This window comes from Folsomia candida, unplaced genomic scaffold (genome assembly GCF_002217175.1).
Source record: "Folsomia candida strain VU population unplaced genomic scaffold, ASM221717v1 Fcan01_Sc009, whole genome shotgun sequence".
Classification (NCBI taxonomy): domain Eukaryota; kingdom Metazoa; phylum Arthropoda; class Collembola; order Entomobryomorpha; family Isotomidae; genus Folsomia; species Folsomia candida.
The window spans coordinates 1,761,079-1,780,168 of NW_019091201.1; the positions used below are offsets into that span (position 1 = coordinate 1,761,079).

Sequence of the window (19,090 nt, forward strand, 5' to 3'; positions counted from 1 at the left end):
TTCTGGACTTCTATTGCATAAACAGCTCATATCATCCCAACTTTTGCACACTTGCGGTATCCACCCACCCATTTATTCATATTAATATCATTTTATTCTCATTTTGTCATGTCCCAAATGACTACTTGTTTCATTCCCTTTGACATTACACATATTTACAAGACAAAAGTAGATTCTGCTTCCTTTGTCCCACCACTTTCGCCATCTGCCCCCTCGCCTCCACCTTCTCTGGCTTTCTCTTTCGCCTCTATCTTACTCCCCTTCGGCATCATGGAAGCATTGAACTTCTTCTCCTTCGCTCTCAACCTCTTGGTGAGACGCTCGTACCACTGTAATGGTTTGCACACGTCGGGATCAGTGCATTCCTGGTCGCCCCGAACGGGTGGAATGTAGTCCGTCGTGTGAACAAAGGCCAGAGTGTCCTCCAAGTAGCCGTGGTGGGTGTTGGTAAAGTGCGAAATCTCCTCAAGGCGGGCACGATTCCTTTGATACTCTTTTCTGTGTGCAATTAAAGTTTACTTTGCTCAATCTTTCCTCTTAGTTGCGAAACAAATGCGTCATTCATGATATGAAATCCGCCGGTGTGTACTTACACTTGCATCCCGATGGAGAAAGCTTCCTGCCAATCTTTCAGCCTTCGACCGAGTTGATCTTCCGTGCTGTCAATTACCGAGATGTGTTTGTCATGGGAAAGTTGAAGGTAGTTTTGCAACGAGTCCTTGTCCATGACCAGCTACAAATATAATTAGTTATTTTCCGTGGTTCCTTATTTTCTGCTGGAGAAAGTTTTGACAAGCAGTTCCTACCTCCTTGAGATTTTCCGGAATTGTGGTATCACTCAGGCGAAATTCTCCATAAGTAACGATGGATTCGATGAGACGCTCAAAAAGTTGCTGCTCGACGTCCCTCAAACTTGCAAACTGTCCGCGTAACTGTTCCACCCAGTTTTGAATAATTTCACGGATAGATCGATCCAGAAGGTCGTTTATGTCCTGGAATCAGCATGAATTAATTAAAACTTGGTCATATTTACATAATTAATTTATCACCGCACAAACTAATAACTGCATTTTTTTATATACCTCATACTGCTCATCAACTTCGACTTCATTGTTGATTAAGGTTGCCCAAACGGTGTGAAGTTTTTTCACGTATTCTTTCACCATGTCGTTCAGTTGCGTCACGTAGTCGGGATATTCTTCTGGAAGCTCGTGAATCATGCCGTGTTGCAACTTTCGTTCCGCGTCGTCTTTCAAGTTTACCAGGATAATGATGTCCTTCAAAGTGGCTGCGCCATACTCGACGAATTCTTCCGTGAGCCTGTGTGAAGAAAGAAAGGAGAGAGTAAATATTAAGTCTCGTGGATTGGATTGATTGATTGTCTAGTGAAAGTGGCGTTTTAGGGATTTTATTTCCTTTTTCGCAATTCAAACAAACATTTTACGACGTAGCGTATCAAAGAAAACTTTAGAAAAGTGCTGCGTATGCAAATAACGGCGTTTTAGAGCGTACAAAATTCAGATCATGCCATATTCTGTTTACAATTCGTACGAATAAGAACAAGCATTATTACACATTTCCAGCCTTCTGAATCCTATCCATCTCCTCCTTCACGGCAATGTCGTAAGCTTGTTTCTCATTTCGCCTCAACTCGTAAAACTGCATCCCAGTGTCAAACATGTTGCGATTGCTGTTGCGGAATAGCTCCTTGTACCTGAAATTATTGGATTTTTTATGGCATAACAAAATTACACAAATAAAGTTTACATATTCCAAAGACTCCAGACAGATGATCTTAAATGTCACACGATTATTGCCCATTTCATACTTTTACTCTCCGTAAATAAATCCGAAATGAGACAAATCAGTAAATCCGACCAACCCAGTCTAACCTTTTCACTGTCGTTTAGGTCAAACCCCTACAATTTCGCAATTCCCGACGTGTGCAATTATAAAATAAACGGTAGCAGAGATAATAATTCATGCAAATACACCCACCCTACGTACATACACCTCTGAACCTCAATTCTTTCGACATTTGAACTATTTCTGCATGACAAACCTCACACGAAATGCAATCTCACTCAGGGACTTTGATCTTTAATGATGAGGAGGAAAATTAATACACAATTGTGTTCGTAGTTTCAGTCACCCTTCGTGAATTAAATATGTGGGCATGTCACGAACTGTAGGGCAAGTCCCTCTAGTTTTGTTAGTATTGCATTTGATGTCGCATCGCCAGGTTCACTGAACAAATGACAAAATCCCAGCCGGCAACTGTCAATTGTCTCACGCTTACCACAATTATCTATTTCTCGGCAAATTATTTAATAATACTGAACGAACTTACACAATCTGGATGTCTTCAGTGTCTCCCAACTGCATGATTGATTTTCCTTCGAAATCATTCTCAAACAAAGAATACCAAAACTTGTCGCCTTCAAATCCATCCACGAATGCGTCCTTGTGAAGCAGTTTAACCTGAAAGAATTCATGCATGATTGCTTCCGCATTGTGTCATCAGTATAAATTGAAATGTAGTTTTGACATCCCAATCAAGGTTCCCGGTGTATACGACCAAGAAACTTTACTAACTTTGGGAAAGACAGCCGACGGTATGCCGTAGTTTCACTCAATCATTGATGAAGTTTCCACAAAACTAACCTGTTCTTCCGCCTCAACGACTGAAGCCCGTCTGATGAGTTTGTCCTCTGTTGTGATAAGGCGATCCACAATGGGTCTGAAATTTGGAGAAAAATGTCAACATTTTCTATTTATTTAGCCTCTCCGGAAAAAAATAAGAGTGAATAGAAACTCATAAAGTACGAACGTAATTAATCATTTATTTTGTAGTTGTTCTCATATCCTACTTGTTACAAATGTTCACTTTTTGTTCAAATATTTAAGAAATTGACTTACTTGTGCTTGGCGTTGGCAACTTCCCGGTCATGAGAAAGCACTGCCATGTAATCCACCATTGTCAATTGAGGGACAAAGGCGACCAGGAATGGCATGAAATTTGGGTCTTTGCACATTGGATTTCCTAAAAAGCTGGCAGATCGGAGACGAATAAATTTCCTGAGGTATTTCACCTGTTGAAAATGATGGAAAAAACTGTAATTTTACTGTACACAGCTTAACATTTTAAATATTTACATCTCACATTCTCATAATTGTCCAATTTATTGCTGGAAATATGAAAAATTTCCATCCTCAATAGATTCTCCATGTTTTCCAGAGTCGAGATAAAATTTCGATGCAAATCCAAAACTTCAATTTTCCTCAAGTTATCCAAATTCTCAATTTTTTGAATGCAATTGAACGACAAATCCAGCCAGACCAGGTTAACGAGGGCGTCCAAGTTTTCAATCTTCGTGATGACATTATTACACAATTGCAGTTTTGTTAAGGCATCAAGATTGGTCAAGTTGTCAATTATAGAAATTGCTACAAGACACGAATATATGTTTTTTAGCAATTTAATGTACATAATATTATGTAAATTAATACAATTTTGTCATACATTTGTACTCTAACTTTAAATGCGTGATAGTATGGATGTCAAGTTTCACCAGTCGGGCATACTGCAAAATAAGAGACCATATTCATATGTATATTAATTAAATTAAGCGTACACAAAACCTATCTGTACATAAGATGATATAAGTTTCTAAAAATAAGGATCTTTTATCCAATCTATTTTTACTTGTGTCTAATTGGATATCATTCAAGTGGAAAAAGCCGGCAGCACACACCGAACGAAGCAAGAAACAAATTCTTTTGTGTCAAAGAATACATAAAATACGTCTCAGAATATGTATTACGAAACCGTTATCTGCTGAAGCGGAAATTACTGCGACGCTGCTCTGCTGCGTTTCGCCCTACATTCATCTAATCCAGCCACCAAATCCCAATTTTAGCGAAATAATGAATCTTTGGAGAAGATACCTAAATATGTCGACGTGGGGAAGGTAAATGCGGAGATTGCCCTCACCTTGCCTTCTTCGCCTGTTGGCAGTTGTTCATTTAGAGAGTCGATAATTAAAGTTTCTGTTATGGGAAGTTTGTCGTAGTCGACGGGCTCCTCCGCATAAGTGTAGTCGTCCCGATAAAACTCAGTTTCTGAGCACTTGACCATCTTCTTACACAAAACTGTGTAAACAATTCCCTGCTCCGATCGATTTTGAAAGTGCTTACTAATCAAATAGTAGAAAAATTCTTTCCGGTTGTACAATTTTCAATTTTCGACCTGTCAAAACTACTCGTATAAATTCGGGACTTTACTTAAGCTAAGCCCCTTAGTTACCGTTATGTCTTGCGTCCAATTGTGGCTGACATTTGTAAGCAGAGCGGACAGAATCCTGTAAGCTTGATCAATAAAAGCTTGGCCAAGAACGTGTCAATAAACGTTACCCGATTGTTTACCCAACTATCGAACCATGAAATACATATTATGTAATGACATTTCATTCATATTTCAACTGGATCATTGTAATGCACGAATTGATTTTCCAGGTTAGAAATACATGTAAAAACACAAATGAAAATTTTTTAATTGCTTATGCATAAATAAAATTTCTGTAAAATACTGTTTGCATGATGTAACGGACCCTTCAAATAAATTAAAGTCCATCTTGTTATATAACGAGCTGAATTCGAGTCATAAAAAATATCAGACTTTGTGCAAAAAATTCTGCATAAAATATTAAAATTTACTTACAAAATCTTATGTTACTTCACCCACAAGCAAAGTAAACAACTATGTTCGGGTCAAAATCGTGACCAGTTTCTATGTTAAAATTGTAAGTCGAGTCGAATATCATCCAACAAAAACCGCTTTCTTGCTGAATCTGACAGCGCATACTGATTAGAGTGACAGGTATTAGGAAGCGAATTTACCAGACTTATTTTACAGTAAACCACTTTAAAATTCTGGTAATATTTTCTACCAGCAATTCAAATAAGGTAACAGAGGTGATCAAGCCTTGTTATTGGAGACTCTGAACAACTTTTCTTCAAATTTCTTGTCCACGATGCATTTTCTTGGACAAAGTCTCGCCTTATCCTTAATTTTAGCGATAAGTACGTTATCGCGAATGGGCGAATCCGTCTGTTCAGATCACCCTAGATTATTCCTCCATCAAAAAACTTCCGTTCGCGAGCTCCTAGAAAGCGACTCGTTCGTAACATTGACGGACATTAGCAGAGAATTCCTCACTTGTAGAGGATCTCAAAATGTGGATTGGATTTATGAAGGAAACGGGGTACGACTTCTTGATATCTGGATAAAAAAGTTTATCAGTTCAGCTTATCAGCATTATTTATTCATTTACTTATCGATCCATAAATTCCAGGAACCATCAAAAATTCAAGAGTCCAGCTCAATCCAAATAAAAACTGACCACGAAAATGATACATCGTACTGCATGACATCTCGAATTTCCATCTATCCCAAGCAATCAGACACTGACTTGGCAAAACACACGGGAAAGTACACTTGCCATGAAATCGGCAATATTTCCAACTCTGTCTCAATTTACGTCTTTGTTGGGAGTGAGTCACACAACAAAACTGTACAAATTATTTTTCAGATTTTTTGTTCCATGCCATTCTACCATTTTGTATAATAGTCTTATAGCAAGATCCATTCATCATTTCTCTCCATTTTTCATTTTCAGGGCGAAACGCTCCAGCTTTTCTGCAAAGCAGGAAGACAATTACTCTTCCACTTGGTCCGGAAAATGCGACAGATTCATCATTTCTGATCCCTTGCGCTACATCAAGTCCTTTCGTGAATTCGTCTCTCTTCCGAAAACCGACTGGGTTCCCAAACTCCAAGTTCAAGGCAAGCACAAAATGCCAACAGTTTCGAAATCCTTTTAAGGCAACAGTCTCATTATAAAAGTTAACAAGCTTATGCTCTGACATTTGTGCGAAATTGTGCCGAAAACCTTTCATTGCCAGCATTCATTGTCAAACATTGTTTACGGCGTACAGTGATTACTTTCTTTCACAGCTTTGCTTTCTCTTCTGGGATTATTATTTCAATAATAATAATAATAACCGGTGGTGACATGGCCTGTAATTTATGGCTGGTTCTGTTCTGCACAATGCTGTATTGTCTTTATTTATGTCTGAGGGCCACCTTTCTCTCTAATACGGCTTCGTATTCAGTGTTCTACTTCTGCTGGTCTGAATGATTCAATAAATCAGACCACCGCCAAAATAAGCTCACAGCCTAACTATGTATGAAACTTTCTCCTCTATTTCTGCCAAACCACAGCTAATATCCACATCCACAAGTGGGAGTCACTCCGCCCTTGATTCTGCTTCAATGAACCGCACAGGAAGCGGAGAAAACTCGACGGAAGAAGAACAAGTAATCTTCGATCCACGTTTCGGCTTTCGCGTAAGCCTTACTTCGCCACAACAGAATTTATCCTCCTTTTATGGAGATTATAAATGTGTTGCAAAAATTGCCCCTGGATCAATGGGAAAGACTAATGAAAACGGAAATGAAGATTTCGTTATTTTTGGCATGGTTCCTCCTTCAAGTAAGTAATACATCGTATCGTATCATCTTTATGACACGGGTTCTTAGTAAATTGTACTAAGGATCCTAAGTCCTCCACGTGTCGTGTAAGTCCGTGCCAAAAAATACATTAGTACAGGGAGGCTTATATTAAACCTTTCTCGTGACATGGTTCCTAATGTTTTTACCACCAAAAGAGGTAAATAGACCAGAATAAGAGTGTGTTCAACAACAACAACATATCATATCAAGATGATTATGTGCTCTGTTTTCTAAATCTTTTATACCCACAAACTTGTTTTGTTTGCCCCCATGATGCGTATTTATTTTTTTGATTCCTGTGATAACAAAGTTGTCACAAAAATTTTAATAATTCATGATTTTCACTTCAACCGTTTCCATCCAATTTACTTGTGCTTGGAATCTTGATAAACGTCCTTTAACCTTTAAAGATGCTTGATAATCATCTAAACTCTGAGATTTATCCGTATCTGTTTACTCTCACTTCAAATGAGGTACTTATCCACATGGCGATGAATTAGCACAAGTTTTATGTCCTTGCACGTGTCCCAGTGTCTTCAACCTCTTATAAAAGCAACTAGTGACATTTAAGTACTTTTTCTCAAAAACTTTCCAGCCTTTCGAGCCTTTCCACCCGAATCGACCGTGTTTACGTCGAACATTCTCAACCTTACTTGCCAGTCGAGTGAAGACTCCGTCATTCTCAAGCAGGTGAAAGTGCGACCACTTTCACCTGGGTATGATGACGCTTACAACATGTACGACGAGGAAGATGAGACCGATGTCAACTCCAATTCCGTCGAGGATATTGACGAGACATTGGAAAGAACTGAGAATAAACTCCATGTGGCCAATTATCTTGATTTAAATCCTGTCCCCGGAACTTTTGGAGAATTTCAATGTCTTGCTGAGAAGGATAAAAGAGTTTTGCATTCTTGGAGATATAGAGTGTTGGGTAAGATTTTTAATACTTTGCCTACCTGTCGAGTGCATAAGGTGCGTGGGTTGGCAGGTTTTGGTGAAAGTATGCGAGAATAGGGTATAAAGTGGTGTTTAGAGTTTAGAAGTGCATTTCTGCAGAACCTTTTAGCTGGTTATGATAATATTTTGGAAATTAATATCTTAATGCATGCACAGATGAGGTAGGTTGTAGAAGATAAAATTAATACAATATATTCGTTATTATGTCATTTTTATCTTTTATTTTACGGGATCGACTTTAGTAATGATTTTTAGAAAGTCCCAGAATCCAAAACACGACAATTAATATGAGCGACTAATTTAGATAAAAGCACAGGTAAAATTATTACTGGTTTATTTTTATACAACGGTGCAGACAGCATTTTTGATTAATTGAGACAACTTGCAAATTTTTCTCTCAGACAGATGAGTAGTATAAAAGTAAATACGTAAATGAAGTGCAGTATGGTCCCAAGGGAAAGTTTTTTTTTATGAAACCATTCTGCAAAAATATGTTACCCGTTTAGTGCAGACATTTTGCGTAACAATTTTTCACCTGCATTCATAAAATAATTAGATTTTCTGCCAATGACGTTGACACATGTGGCCTTGGTTTGTTTAGAAATTCTTTGCTAACAAGAAAATGGGACAGACGCTATTTTGCCCGTAACCGAGAACTGTTATGACTTCCATGATTACTTTACCAATCTCAACAGCCATCTCAAATTACAATGTCTCGCGGTGAAAGCAACCTGCACATACTTTCACGTGCTCGAGTAGTTTGTTTTGCGTGCAGAAAAATGAAACTTGTACTATTGTCAAGTTAACCTTGAAACTTCAAGTTACTTGACATGTTTGTTTTCTCATAGGAAAAAAAGAAGACAAGTTGAGTGGAATAAAATTCAACAAGCTGGAAGGTTCGTTCTCTTGCCGTTCCAAATCAGGCCTTCCTGGCAGACTTTCCTTCGTTAGTTGTCGAACTCCCAGTGAGTGCAGAATCAATGAGATATGTCTCCAAAAGGTGAGCCCAATTGAAACCGTGTCATTGAAAAATGTGTGTAATGCGGACTACGTAAACAGAATCCTTGTTGACATACCGATTTTTTTGTCAATAAGTTTCTCGCATTTAAACAAAGTTAGGAACGAGTTTGTCAGACAAATATGAATTTGATGAGGTTATTATGATGCAATATTTTCAAGTCGGATGGCTGCCGAGGCTACTCCAACGCTACGAAGGCTCTCTGCCACCGTGGGAATAACTTTTGTGGAAAAATATTTTACAAAGGGGGAAGTGGACTGATTCGATGTATTGGAGATGGGATTGATCAGATTCGTGGTTTCACTGACGAGGCGAACGATTTGAGATTGAGTAAGTCGAAAACGATTATCCATACATATTTCTTCTAGTTTTTGTCAGTGAAAAAATATTTAAGGTCAATTTATCCGCATGTTTCCTTGAATTTGCATCACTTCCCACATGATTCAATAAAACAAACTTTTCCATTTAGGAATGGGATTTCACAAACTAAAAGCCTCCGAAACCGTCCTACTTTCTCTCAACCCACTTCCAGAAGAGCTTCCAGGAAGACAAAGTTTGGATTTAGTGGAAGGTGAAGAAGTAAACTTGAGTCTCAACTTGGGTTACTATTACTTTCTCCAACCTGTTCAATGGGCAGTGAAGTTTAGCAACGGAAGTACACTGCATATTGGTAAGTTAGTTGCTGTCTGTACCAAGTAGGATATTGATGTCTTATGGCATCAAAGAATTTCCAAGAACCCGTCAAACTTGCTGACATCAAAGGTTGCTACGAAAAGTGTTTGTATCACTGTCATTTTATCCCTTCTTTTTATTCACTGACGTCTCCCGTAGCCCTTTGATCCCGTCATTATCGAGGTATTCTTTTTTGTTGCTAAATTAACTTAAATTGTGGGCTCACAGCTCCAGAAAAGGAGGATTTACACAAGACAAAGTTACACAGAACGATTCATGCTCGAATTCGGTTGCCCGTTGTAACCCCATCGGAGAACTTTACCTCTTCAATTGTGGGAATCAACGCGCTGATTCCTCTCAGAAGTTCGGTCCTGCCAAGCTGGAAAACTATCACTTTGCTCACCACGGTTAAACCAGGTTAGTGCGGAATTAATTGCATAGTTTTGTATTTATGGATGGATGGATGACTTGGTTTTTGTCGTGCGGTGGTATCTGCAACGTTTCAGCCCTGTTCTATGTATTGCTGAAACTGTTTCTGCGTGATAAAAACATTGAGCAGACTACAAAAGTAACTTGTTTTGCTTTAGTTTTAAAGCGATTTGAGGCAGTCATGGGACTGTAATTCTTGGTGAGGTGGATTGTTTTCCACTGTCACAGAGTCTGCTTTTTATTTTTTCGAGAGTCTGTGCATGTGGTATCGGAAAATGGCTCTTTGGAGGATTCGATGCGTTATTTCATGCATAGAATTAAGTATCTTTCCCTTTAGGACAATTTATTTTGTTAGTTTAATTAACTAGACATACACAGCCCGTCCTTGATCTAAAAGGGCACAATGATCGTTACAATAATAAAAGTTTGTTTGATATTCTGCAAAATGAATCTAGAAACATCTAACCGAAACCCATTGATCTAATAATTTTCTCCGTATTTTATTAACCGCAAATTATCTTGTGCAAAATCCGGAACGTGTTCTAGAACATTTCCAAACCCACATGAAACAAGCTTGCTATTTATTCTTTCATGAAACTGAAACTCATGTATGCATGTAGTGCCTTCAAACGAATCTGCATCAGACGTTCCACAAGAAGGTGAAAGTCAAGACTTGATCATACTTGGGCAAGAAGAAATTGACGGTGAAGGAAGGACTGATATTCAATTTGACACGGAAATACAAGAAACCACGCAGAAAATCATGGAAGACGTTGTAGAGACCATCGATCAAAGTCTCCAAAATGACGACCACACCATCACCACCAACAATAACAAGTCTCCTGAAGGTGAAAGCAGCCTGATGACGGTGGCTGTCAAGGATGATGTGATGACGGTGGGTGTGACAGATCCTAGTTTTCCAGGAAATTCTCAAGAGGATTTCCGTTCCGGTGACAGTGTGACTACAGAACGGTAAATCTTCTCATGCCTGTTTTCTTTCTCGGTTTTGTTATTGTGATCGCAAAAAAATACTGATTTCACAACAATACTTTTTATAGGAACATTGGTGATTTTATGTAATGCTGGCCACTACCGGTTCAAGGAAAGTCGGCTTTTCTTTCATAAACCCACGCAACAGGTTGGATATACATATATTACGCCGTAGCTTAAGTTGTGATTGTACATAAAGAATAATTATATAATGGGAAAACACGCATTATGTAAGTATGGTGTGGGTGGGTGGGGGGTGGTACATAATTGTCCGAGTACCTATATTTTGTATGAAGTGAAAGTGAGTAAATAAATAAAGAAAAAAACGTCCGCTGCATTAATTTCCGGTCGTAGAGATTCCCACATGTAATTAACAGCTATTGAAGCACCATTCTGCCAGTTTTTGGAACTGATTTGGCCAACGAGATAAGTAACTTACATAAATATCAGTCAAGTGTGGATGAAACACAATAAATTAATGTATCATATTCCCCGTCACACTCTACATAAATCCGAAAACTCATGAAACCGAAATCTAAATTCAGTATCAATAAACTCCCAAATTCCTTTCTTCCTCTTTACAAATACTTTTCATTTCTCCAATTTCATCGTTCCGTTAGTAATAAAGTTCTGCAATCTCTGAAATGGATTTACATACGTATATCCATTTCCTCGAATGGCATGCTCTTATAATATTTTAAATAAAAATGCAAAATGATGAAAGCCTGTTCCTTACATACATACTTTTCACAAAACCTCGCTCCGCCGCACTTGGCTGGTCTAAAAGAATAGCATAAATCCCAAATTTCCATTAGCATAGACAAATACTACTTACACATAGGGCAAGGATCTGATAAAATGAAAATTCTTGTCTGCCCGTGGGAAGAGCTCGCACTTGTGCACATACAATTTCATACATACGTACGTAGGTACATATCCCCAGTTTCTTTGATAACGTGGATTCCATCCGTAGCGTGGATTCTGTGTCCGAGGAATTGCACATAAAGTGGTGGTTCTCAGTTCAGAGTCAAGTTCACATCGCTTCTCCAGCAGCGCAAAACCACTGCAAATTCTGCTCTGCTGTCTGTCTATTCACCAAAAGTAAAACAACCACCGTCACGCTGCTTTCTCCACTTTCTCCTTCGCGATTTCCCCACTGAATCTTCCCTATTTATTCGAAAATCTGAAATTCTACATCTGTCTGACTCTACTCATTCAGTCGGAGACGTTGCTCGAGTCGGATTCTCATTTTTTTCGGATTTTGGAAGTCTCACTTTTTGGAAATCTATTAAACGTATCCTGGTAAGTTTGTATACATTTTTTTCATTAGACTGGAATCAGCATACCAATTTTTGGCTTCCATATGTAAAAATATGTAAAAATATTGAATTACTAAATACATGTTTTGCGAAATTTTGGTTTTATTACTGGTCAAATTTTCGCATGCATTTGAGCAGTCTAAAATTAGACTTTACATAATAACCATTAAACCACACGTGGGAATCGTTTAAAGCAATGGAACTGTTCGTTTAAAGGTGAATTTCACAAGACTTCGGGGCTCCCCTGTAGGATGCATCAAAAAGAGAGTTTTAGAGTGCAAAGTGAACAACCTGCTGGGATATGAGAGAAAAAAATCCTTCATGTCGAAATGAAACTTTGTTTCTTATTGGCGTTGTGAAACTTGTACAATACAGCGATAAAAGTTTATCTGTCTATCCATTCATTTCTTCACATCTTCCTCTATTAAATTAAATTGCTCATAAAATAACATCAATGCAATGTAACAAAGTGAGTAATCAATTGCACAATTCTTGTTTCAAACTTTGATCTAATGAGATAAATTTACCGAATTTTTATGTATCAAATGCCTCTTTGTATGTGTGTACGTGCTTTTTCTTCTGTACAAAGAGCATGTAGGAAAAATATTAGCGCCCTCGTTTAGATCGCTTATCATAAATTATTTTCCGAGAATATGTGTTTACTGCACTCTGGAGAGGATGCATAAAGTCTAAAATCTTTGCAAATTTGCTTTTGAGAACTTTGGTGCATATTTAGCTCCTACTTTGTAAGAGCCTGAGAATAATGCGTATTCTCTAATTTTATCAATTTTCATTAATTAATGACAAAGTTCAGTTTTGGCATATATCTGTATATACAACATAGCTCTTAATTCTATTCTGTGTAACTTAATGGTGTTCCTTAATAATATTATCCAGACTGGAGAGCTATAACTTATTCGCAACTATTTCATAGTTTTTAAATTGTGCCTCAGAGCGATATTATACGCCAAGGAATGATAATGTTCTAAACCCCGTTCTAATAATATCACAAGTATTGTGCACGTACACAAACTCAAACAAAATTACCCTATTAACTAACTAACGGCATATACACATAAGACTTTTATACAATCCCCTTAATTAACCTGAAATTAATACATATTAAAATTTATAAGCACTTAAATTCATAATTTCATAATCCAACATTTTCTTCCCATTCACAATCTCTGCTTTGTTGTCTCTCAGTTTTTGGTATTTTCATCACTGCGTGAAACGAGGAACAAATTAAATTAAACATTTTTTTGTAAAAAAAAAGACGCTCATGACACTTCCCTTAACGAAATGCACCGTCACACACGATGGGCAATTTTATTCCGTGCGTCATTCCGTTACTTATCTGTTGTTATTTACAATCTAAGTATACGTGCTTGAAGAGGCTGTAGCATAGGGACAGACACGGAACAACACTGGATAAAGAAATAGAGGAAATGACCTGTCAGTCCATATATATCTAGGCATCGTCACACCATTCATACCGATGAAATTCTTGAGCCAGATTCTCGCGTGAGAATAGAAACGACACGTGCACCACTAACAACCGCATGCACTGGACCGTTCTAATTATTTCCCAAAAAGTGACCACTTCCATTCAATCTCGTTAAACGCGAATACAGCATCTGCACCGGATCGATGTGGTCCCTTTTGTGTCAAATTTCTCACTTCTGGAAAGTTGTGGGCGTGTGAACTCGATATCGTTCTCCAGTAAAGAGTTTCTCTACCCGAAACTCGATCAAAATTTTTCTTAACACGTTTTTATATCCGTATTATCTATACTCTAAATTCTAGAAATCCAATTACACCAAAAGAACACCAAGAAGGAGCATAGATTGAAAAGTCAACTCGACCCGATTGATCAATGAGTGGATGTCAGTAGAGTCAACATGATGTCGTCGGATCTTTTTGTGAATTTGAAACACAACGATACTTCTCCAATGTCTGGAATTTTGTATCCAGTTTCAACTAATGGAACAGTGTCACACGAGGTTCCTGAGCCAGATTCAATCATTTCCAGCCTTTTGTATCTCTCGGTGTCAATTGCGTCAATGATTGGCAACTTGACCATGGTGGGCGTAATTCTGTGCAAGCAAAGGTTTCGAAAGTAAGTGAAAAAATTTAATATGCATTTATATTTCATAATTATGCTATTTTTAAGCTGTTTTACTTTCAAAGTTTTACATAAGTCTGGTGAAAGTTGTGTTTTCACTTTTAACCGTATTTTTAGTAAAATTTTTCATGCTTACGTAACTTTCTCTAATCTTTCTATTACATAATTAATCTTTGTTACTGAATTACACAGGCCGGTAAATCTGCTGGTAGCCAATTTATCCTTCTCGTCCTTCCTCTTCATCATCTCATCAAATCTACGTCTAGCCGAAAACTCTTTCGATGTCTGGACGTATAGCGATTCCTTATGCAAAATTCTCGCAATTTTACATAGTAAGCAATTTATTTTATTTATCTAGTATCTAACTACGTATTTACCTACAAAATTGCAATACATGTACATATTATGAGGACTCTCGTTTTCTCGTAAAGTTTCGCAAAAACTATTCCTTTATGTATGTACACATAAAAAGGATATGATTGATCTAGTAAAGGGCTCTCTAGATCAAACAAACGATAAAGATTTCGGGAATTCGTTTGTGCACAAAAGTTATACAGGAGTGACACGGTTATTGACCACCACGGTCGTAAATGCACACAAAAGGGGATTGGATATTATGTAACGCCGGACGCGGTGATTCCAATATCACAAATGCAATTCCGTTAACAAAATTGGGATAGAAAGAGATTTATACTCAATTCCATCAGTTAGATTTTATCCCTGTCTGACCCTCGTTGCATAAACGCATCCACGCGGTTATGACATAATCCTAGCTTTCACCAAGCTTTCTCTCATTATTTAAGGACCAGCAGAATGATAAATTACCAATCATGTTTATACAGCACTATTAACCAGCTTAACGCCTCTTAATTAAACAGGGATTCCAATCCCCGTCATAGCACTGACGACCATGACGATTTCCTTGGACCGAGGAAGAATTGCGAGAAATCCAATGTTGGGATCAAACACGACACATCCGGTCTGGAGGATCGTGTACATTTGGATCTTCTCACTCATAATCCTCCTGCCACTCTACTTTACCAGAGCATACGACCCTTGCAATTCGGTGTTTCACAAGTGCAAAAAGGTATCCACATATTTACTTTCATGTGCAAAAAACATGTCTGTAACATTGACTTTTTTATGTCCCCACTTTCCCCAAGGTCGTGATACTTGACAATCCCGTGTTGCCCGTGTTATACGGTTGCATCTATCTCCTCTCTATCCACGTTATCCCCGCCGTGATATTAATTCAAGGTGAGCATGTCCTCCTTTATTAGGTATCAAGCTTAATTAAATAGCTCTCCCGCCGTAACGTGAGCCACTCTTTTCATTTTCATTAAATTGCAGAAACCACCAAGACAATTGACAAAATTAAATTCTTGAAACTTTCCGGGGTAAGAATAATACAACAACTTTCACCCTTTTGTCAAACTCACGGACACGATTTATTCTAGGATTTTCTATTGTTTATTCCCAGGTGATGCAGCATTCTCCCAGTTTCCCTAGCCTACCTGACAACAGACTTCGACTTTTGCGGAACTCTTGCATCTTTTGTCTAATTTTCCTCATTTTCTGGCTCCCGTACGGAATCTTTCAATTTCCTCTCGACCTTCCTCGGGAACTTGTTCCCGAGATTTTGGCAACTTATCTCCGACTTTATTTCAAATTCTTTAAAAATATCAGCTACTGCCTCATCGCCCTTAATCCCGTCATCCTCTTTCTCCTCAGCTACGACCTCCTCAAACACATGCCGATATATGAACAATCCAACAACAACAACGGGAGTGGGAGAAGGCTTTGCCGGGTATGACTGCCGGCTTTGTGTGGCTGGAGAAAAGCTACACAAAAGGAAAACATTGTCGAAATTGAACCGAATTGTGGCGATACTTTGGACACTGTGATTTGTAGATTGGACGATGAATCCAAGTTCTAGAAGTAGAAAAAAGGAGATTTTATTTGAGCATCGAGTGAAAAAGGTACACAAGTTGAAGATTAGTGAAAATGAGAAAACTTTTCTATTGAGCTTTCTCTTTATACAAAATACACAGATTTTGTTTATAATGTTGAATAGTATGCAAGTTTAAGCTCACTAGTTTACTTTATAACTTTGGCAATTGAATATGTATGTATGTGTGGACTGTAAGAGGTAATTTTGATCAGAACTTTAAGCAACCTGTAACTGTAACTTGGGGGTTCTATGAGTTTGGGTATGAACACTAATGCGTAGTAGGTGTCAAGTTTGTAACCAATTAACCACCACTCAATGTCTATTTGTAATTAGCAATGTCAACTCTATCACAAGTAAAAGTAGGTATAATTAACAAGCAAACTTGGTTAATATATATGTTTAAGTATGTACAAGGCCAAGGGAGGGAAATGCTAGACGTTTTATCTAAAAGTAGTTTGTTTCAAAGTAGGTATACATATTGTAATTCCAGAACTTTATGTCACACCAGTATTATTACAATGTAGTAAATTTAAGTCGTAGTTGTCGGACGTGTTTATGAGTCGTGATGTTAGTAAACTCCATGACTTACATTGTATTAAATTGTAATTAATACTATTTTATGTAGCGTAAATTGTGGTTGCGGTGCGTTCATATTGTTGTATCCATATTATCAATCTAAAGAGAACTTTATAGTTATAGCCAACTCTGTACCGTAGCATAGAACTCCTGACTTTTAGCGTAGTTTATTTTATAGATACGTCCAATGGAATTAAAATTTTGTATTTTTTGTGTAATTTTAATGTATGTACCTGTGAAATTCAATGGAACAAAGTAATACGTTACCTGATACATTTACTTGTAGTCTTTTATGCATTTAAAAAACTCGTGTATGTACATACATGTATATTTCGAAAAATTTAACATGTAAAATATATCTGCAAAAATGTCTAGATAAAAATAATAAATAATATTTGTGTAATGTATTATACGTTTTGATAATTGGCTATTGCAATGTTAACCTAAATAACAACACAGTTATGTACCAATTCAATCTCAAAGGATTGGATTCAGGGACTATAATGGGTTATTTTTCGTTTGTGCATAAATTGCTTAAAGGCTGCTGCTGTGACGGAACGAGGAAAGTGAGATAACTAACTAGGGGTGTACTATAGTATGTATGTTAAAAAGTAATAGAAAAAATTATAGTCAGAGGAAAAATGGTACTTATTGAGGAGCCCTCGTAATTGATGATAGGCATTTACCAAAGTTTTCTGTGCCTGATGGTTGAACATATCTAAATGCTGATCAACGAAAACTAGCTGTCTGTTTAGACAAAGTGCATTTAAGCCAGGTTTAAAATTACCAAAATCAGCAAAAATAAATGTCGTTTAGTCGAACGCACGAACGGCGAGCAAAAACATCCAGCTATATAATCTCCCTTTGGTTTAAGAGAAAGCTCATGACCAACTTTCTCCAAAGGATGTTGTATTACGCTGAAAATGCGGAAATGTCACGAAATAACTTTGTCGCATGGGTCTTTGTCCACAAGAATCATTAGAACAATGGGGCAGGAGAAGGGATCTTTTTTGTTGCAGACACCAGGATGATAATCCACTTCCGTATTAAAGTATGAAGCGTACTATGTACCTATATACAACTCTAATATAACTTTTGTAAACCCACGCAAAATGCATTCTTCTCATAATATCCGACATAATGACAAACTACTTTTGACGTGGGTATATGTAGTTAGTATATTATTAACTCATCTCATTATCCACACAAGTTCCATATGTATCCTTTTTTGTCCCTTTTTATTCTTTTCCAGAGAACTGATGTTCTACGAATTACGAAATCAATACGCAACTCAGTAGGTGGTCAGTAACCCAGGAGGTTTGTTAGAAAGCAAAATGATGGAGAGAGTCCTCGCATTTTTCGGACTTTGATTTATGAGCTTGTTCATTTCGGAAACCCATATTTTAACAAAGTGAGCCAATTATATCTACTACACGATTTGATGATAAATGACGATTAAGGGTTGGATCTGTTATCAATATTATCTTTATAGCTATGGTCTATAATTTCCATTTGACACCAGTTCGGTTTCCCGTAAACTCGTCACATATCGTATCATTCCACACCCACATGAATCCAAAGTCGCATGCTTTCTTGGAACTCGGAATTCCTATAAATTCTACTAATTACAAGTAACAGAAATCATTAAACTAGTGAAAACTACACACAGACGAGACAATAGATCACCTTAAAATATCTACCTTGTTTTCCCTATGTGATTCCATTTTCACTTGTCGATTGTAGGTCTTCGTGTCGAATTTTGGTTTCACATTTCACTTGAAATCTTTGAATGTCGTTGAAATTGAATCATTTTGATTTCGTTTCCACTGAATCATGAAGGTTAGATTTCAAATTTCAAACAATCTGTTTCTCTCTCAGAAACGACACATTTCTCAATTTCATTTCATCTTGTTTGTCTTGTGTCCAGTGTCTGATCTCAAAGTGAGAAGAAGAAAGAAAGTACAGACGAAGGTGCACACATATAATTCACGCAGTGTCGTATTCTCTCTTTCGACTTGATTAAAATTATAGTGATTCTGAGATCCACGGACAAAAAAGGCTGAGCTGGCTGAACGCCTACATATGTCCTCCGCCTACATACGTACAAACATACACCTTCTACAAAATAAGATATGTAACAAAATCAGACAGTCCAATCAGGAACTATAGTTTTTGCACAAGAAGACAGACATAATATTAAATGACTCAATTTACCTTTGCTCTTTCCTCCCTCAAACTGCTCACGGCTGGATTATTGCTGGATTACGGAACACAATGCCAACACCAAGATCATCGAAAAAGATTGGTATTATCCACACAAAAAACACAAGGTCGTGATAACCCAGAAGTGAGATTGAGTAACCGAGTGGTGCAGTATCTTCCTATGTACAATAACCTGGAGATGAGATTGCCCAAATTGATCGAAAACTGACGCAAAATTGTGACATAATTCCAAGTTGAAGCTGGGTCAATAAAA

At 37.5% G+C, this 19,090-nt stretch overlaps 4 protein-coding genes across 4 annotated transcripts; 2 read left to right on the forward strand and 2 right to left on the reverse strand.

Annotated features, from left to right (window-relative positions):
• Positions 1–41: 41 nt before the first annotated feature.
• LOC110854311 (dynein regulatory complex subunit 3) lies at positions 42–3,086 on the reverse strand. Its single transcript, XM_022102742.2, has 8 exons — positions 2,920–3,086; positions 2,665–2,740; positions 2,351–2,481; positions 1,574–1,714; positions 1,083–1,320; positions 807–992; positions 594–733; positions 42–498 (listed from the first exon to the last, which is right to left on the reverse strand). Exons 1-8 carry the CDS (start codon positions 3,033–3,035, stop codon positions 156–158), a joined length of 1,371 nt encoding a protein of 456 aa, XP_021958434.2. The 5' UTR covers positions 3,036–3,086; the 3' UTR covers positions 42–155.
• Positions 3,039–4,288, reverse strand: LOC110854102 (dynein regulatory complex subunit 3-like). Its single transcript, XM_035855046.1, has 3 exons — positions 3,995–4,288; positions 3,524–3,584; positions 3,039–3,447 (listed from the first exon to the last, which is right to left on the reverse strand). The coding sequence occupies exons 1-3, from the start codon at positions 4,136–4,138 to the stop codon at positions 3,137–3,139; spliced, it is 516 nt and encodes a 171-aa protein (XP_035710939.1). The 5' UTR covers positions 4,139–4,288; the 3' UTR covers positions 3,039–3,136.
• Positions 4,289–4,883: 595 nt separating this feature from the next.
• Positions 4,884–10,984, forward strand: LOC110854030. The gene is made up of 11 exons (XM_022102425.2): positions 4,884–5,264; positions 5,355–5,553; positions 5,679–5,845; positions 6,284–6,554; positions 7,170–7,508; positions 8,383–8,534; positions 8,714–8,882; positions 9,022–9,222; positions 9,453–9,641; positions 10,274–10,625; positions 10,712–10,984. Exons 1-11 carry the CDS (start codon positions 5,034–5,036, stop codon positions 10,731–10,733), a joined length of 2,292 nt encoding a protein of 763 aa, XP_021958117.1. The 5' UTR covers positions 4,884–5,033; the 3' UTR covers positions 10,734–10,984.
• Positions 10,985–11,744: 760 nt separating this feature from the next.
• On the forward strand, positions 11,745–17,751 carry LOC118436648 (neuropeptide Y receptor type 4-like). Its single transcript, XM_035855144.1, has 7 exons — positions 11,745–11,945; positions 13,769–14,081; positions 14,280–14,419; positions 14,966–15,174; positions 15,251–15,344; positions 15,438–15,484; positions 15,568–17,751. The coding sequence occupies exons 2-7, from the start codon at positions 13,864–13,866 to the stop codon at positions 15,898–15,900; spliced, it is 1,041 nt and encodes a 346-aa protein (XP_035711037.1). The 5' UTR covers positions 11,745–11,945; positions 13,769–13,863; the 3' UTR covers positions 15,901–17,751.
• The last annotated feature ends 1,339 nt before the right edge of the window (positions 17,752–19,090 follow it).

Excerpts from the sequence above, each read along its gene's own strand:
- LOC110854311 (XM_022102742.2), bottom strand. The coding sequence starts at position 3,035 with ATGTGCAAAGACCCAAATTTCATGCCATTCCTGGTCGCCTTTGTCCCT. Across the intron at positions 993-1,082 it reads AAGTTGATGAGCAGTATGAG|GACATAAACGACCTTCTGGA; the intron begins GTATATAAAAAA and ends TGCTGATTCCAG. Across the intron at positions 499-593 it reads TTCTCCATCGGGATGCAAGT|AAAAGAGTATCAAAGGAATC; the intron begins GTAAGTACACAC and ends AATTGCACACAG.
- LOC110854102 (XM_035855046.1), bottom strand. The coding sequence starts at position 4,138 with ATGGTCAAGTGCTCAGAAACTGAGTTTTATCGGGACGACTACACTTAT. Across the intron at positions 3,585-3,994 it reads CAACAGGCGAAGAAGGCAAG|TATGCCCGACTGGTGAAACT; the intron begins GTGAGGGCAATC and ends CTTATTTTGCAG. Across the intron at positions 3,448-3,523 it reads TTTAAAGTTAGAGTACAAAT|CAATTTCTATAATTGACAAC; the intron begins GTATGACAAAAT and ends CGTGTCTTGTAG.
- LOC110854030 (XM_022102425.2), top strand. The coding sequence starts at position 5,034 with ATGCATTTTCTTGGACAAAGTCTCGCCTTATCCTTAATTTTAGCGATA. Across the intron at positions 5,265-5,354 it reads GGATTTATGAAGGAAACGGG|GAACCATCAAAAATTCAAGA; the intron begins GTACGACTTCTT and ends CATAAATTCCAG. Across the intron at positions 7,509-8,382 it reads TTGGAGATATAGAGTGTTGG|GAAAAAAAGAAGACAAGTTG; the intron begins GTAAGATTTTTA and ends GTTTTCTCATAG.
- LOC118436648 (XM_035855144.1), top strand. The coding sequence starts at position 13,864 with ATGATGTCGTCGGATCTTTTTGTGAATTTGAAACACAACGATACTTCT. Across the intron at positions 14,082-14,279 it reads TGCAAGCAAAGGTTTCGAAA|GCCGGTAAATCTGCTGGTAG; the intron begins GTAAGTGAAAAA and ends TGAATTACACAG. Across the intron at positions 15,175-15,250 it reads TGTTTCACAAGTGCAAAAAG|GTCGTGATACTTGACAATCC; the intron begins GTATCCACATAT and ends ACTTTCCCCAAG.